Genomic DNA, 1174 nt, shown 5'->3' on the forward strand with positions numbered 1-1174 from the left:
ACAGGCAGACTCATGAAGATGAGCAAAGCCATCAGAGACGAGACAGGCAAACCCGTGAATATGAGCAGAACCATCAGAGACAGAACAGGCAGACTTGGGAAGATGAGCAAAATCACCAGAAAAGGGACAGGCAGACTTGTGAAGACAAACAAAACCATCAGAGACAGGACAGACAAACCCATGAATATGAGCAGAACCATCAGAGACAGAACAGGCAGACTTGGGAAGATGAGCAAAACCATCAGAAAAGGGACAGGCAAACCCATGAATACGAGCAGAACCATCAGAAACAGGATAGGCAGACTTGGGAAGATGAGCAAAACCATCAGAGACGAGACAGGAAAACACATGAATACGAGCAGAACCATCAGAGACAGAATAGGCAGACTTGGGAAGATGAGCAAAACCATCAAAAAAGGGACAGGCAAACCCATGAATATGAGCAGAACCATCAAAAACAGGACAGGCAAACCCATGAATATGAGCAGAACCATCAGAGACAGAACAGGCAGACTTGGGAAGATGAGCAAAACCATCAGAGACAAGACAGGCAAACCCATGAAGAGGATCAAAACTGTCATCGACAACAAACCCATGAGCAGGAAGAAAGACATGCAAGGTCTCAGAACCAACAATCCCGTGGTACCCAGCAAGGTTGTTCTAGCAGAGGGAAATTCGACGTGAATGAGGATAGCCAAAGCCAAGGCTCACAGGGAAGACGTGCTGACCCAGCCTTCCACTCAACCCAGGGCAATGTGAGGCCCCAAAGAAGAGAACAAGGTGGAGGTCATTCTACAAAGGCAACTATTTCTTCCAACCCCCTTTATGACTACGTGCAAGAACAGAGATCCCATGAATACTAGGCTACACCATCATCAAAGCTAAAGCAACATGAAACCAAGGAAGAAACCTACATGTCAAGTTCATCTTTACTTCTAAGAGCTTGGCAATGTATGTCTTTTATCTATCCTCCTTTCTATCTCTATACAATGATGCTTTGGGGGATCTATATTTACTCTGTGGACATTTCCATTCTTTGAGCAATAGTTCTAGGGTATGGGTAAAATCTGAATGGGGAACTTGGGTGAAATAATCAGATCCCAGTTTTTATCCATTTGGGGATTAAATAATTTCCTGGCTTGTCCTCTGGGTAAGTAAGGCCTAACCGAATCAT

At 44.7% G+C, this 1174-nt stretch overlaps 1 protein-coding gene across 1 annotated transcript in view; it reads left to right on the forward strand.

Annotated features, from left to right (window-relative positions):
• The window catches only part of RPTN (repetin), a 3893-nt gene extending 3030 nt beyond the window's left edge, over positions 1-863 (forward strand). Inside the window, exon 6 of the mRNA XM_006900136.1 lies at positions 215-863. Within this exon, the coding sequence (XP_006900198.1) occupies positions 215-863 (649 nt within the window). The remainder of the gene's footprint in view (positions 1-214) is intronic.
• The last annotated feature ends 311 nt before the right edge of the window (positions 864-1174 follow it).

This window comes from Elephantulus edwardii, unplaced genomic scaffold (assembly GCF_000299155.1).
Source record: "Elephantulus edwardii isolate Elephantulus edwardi_28Jun2011 unplaced genomic scaffold, EleEdw1.0 scaffold00273, whole genome shotgun sequence".
NCBI classification, from domain to species: domain Eukaryota; kingdom Metazoa; phylum Chordata; class Mammalia; order Macroscelidea; family Macroscelididae; genus Elephantulus; species Elephantulus edwardii.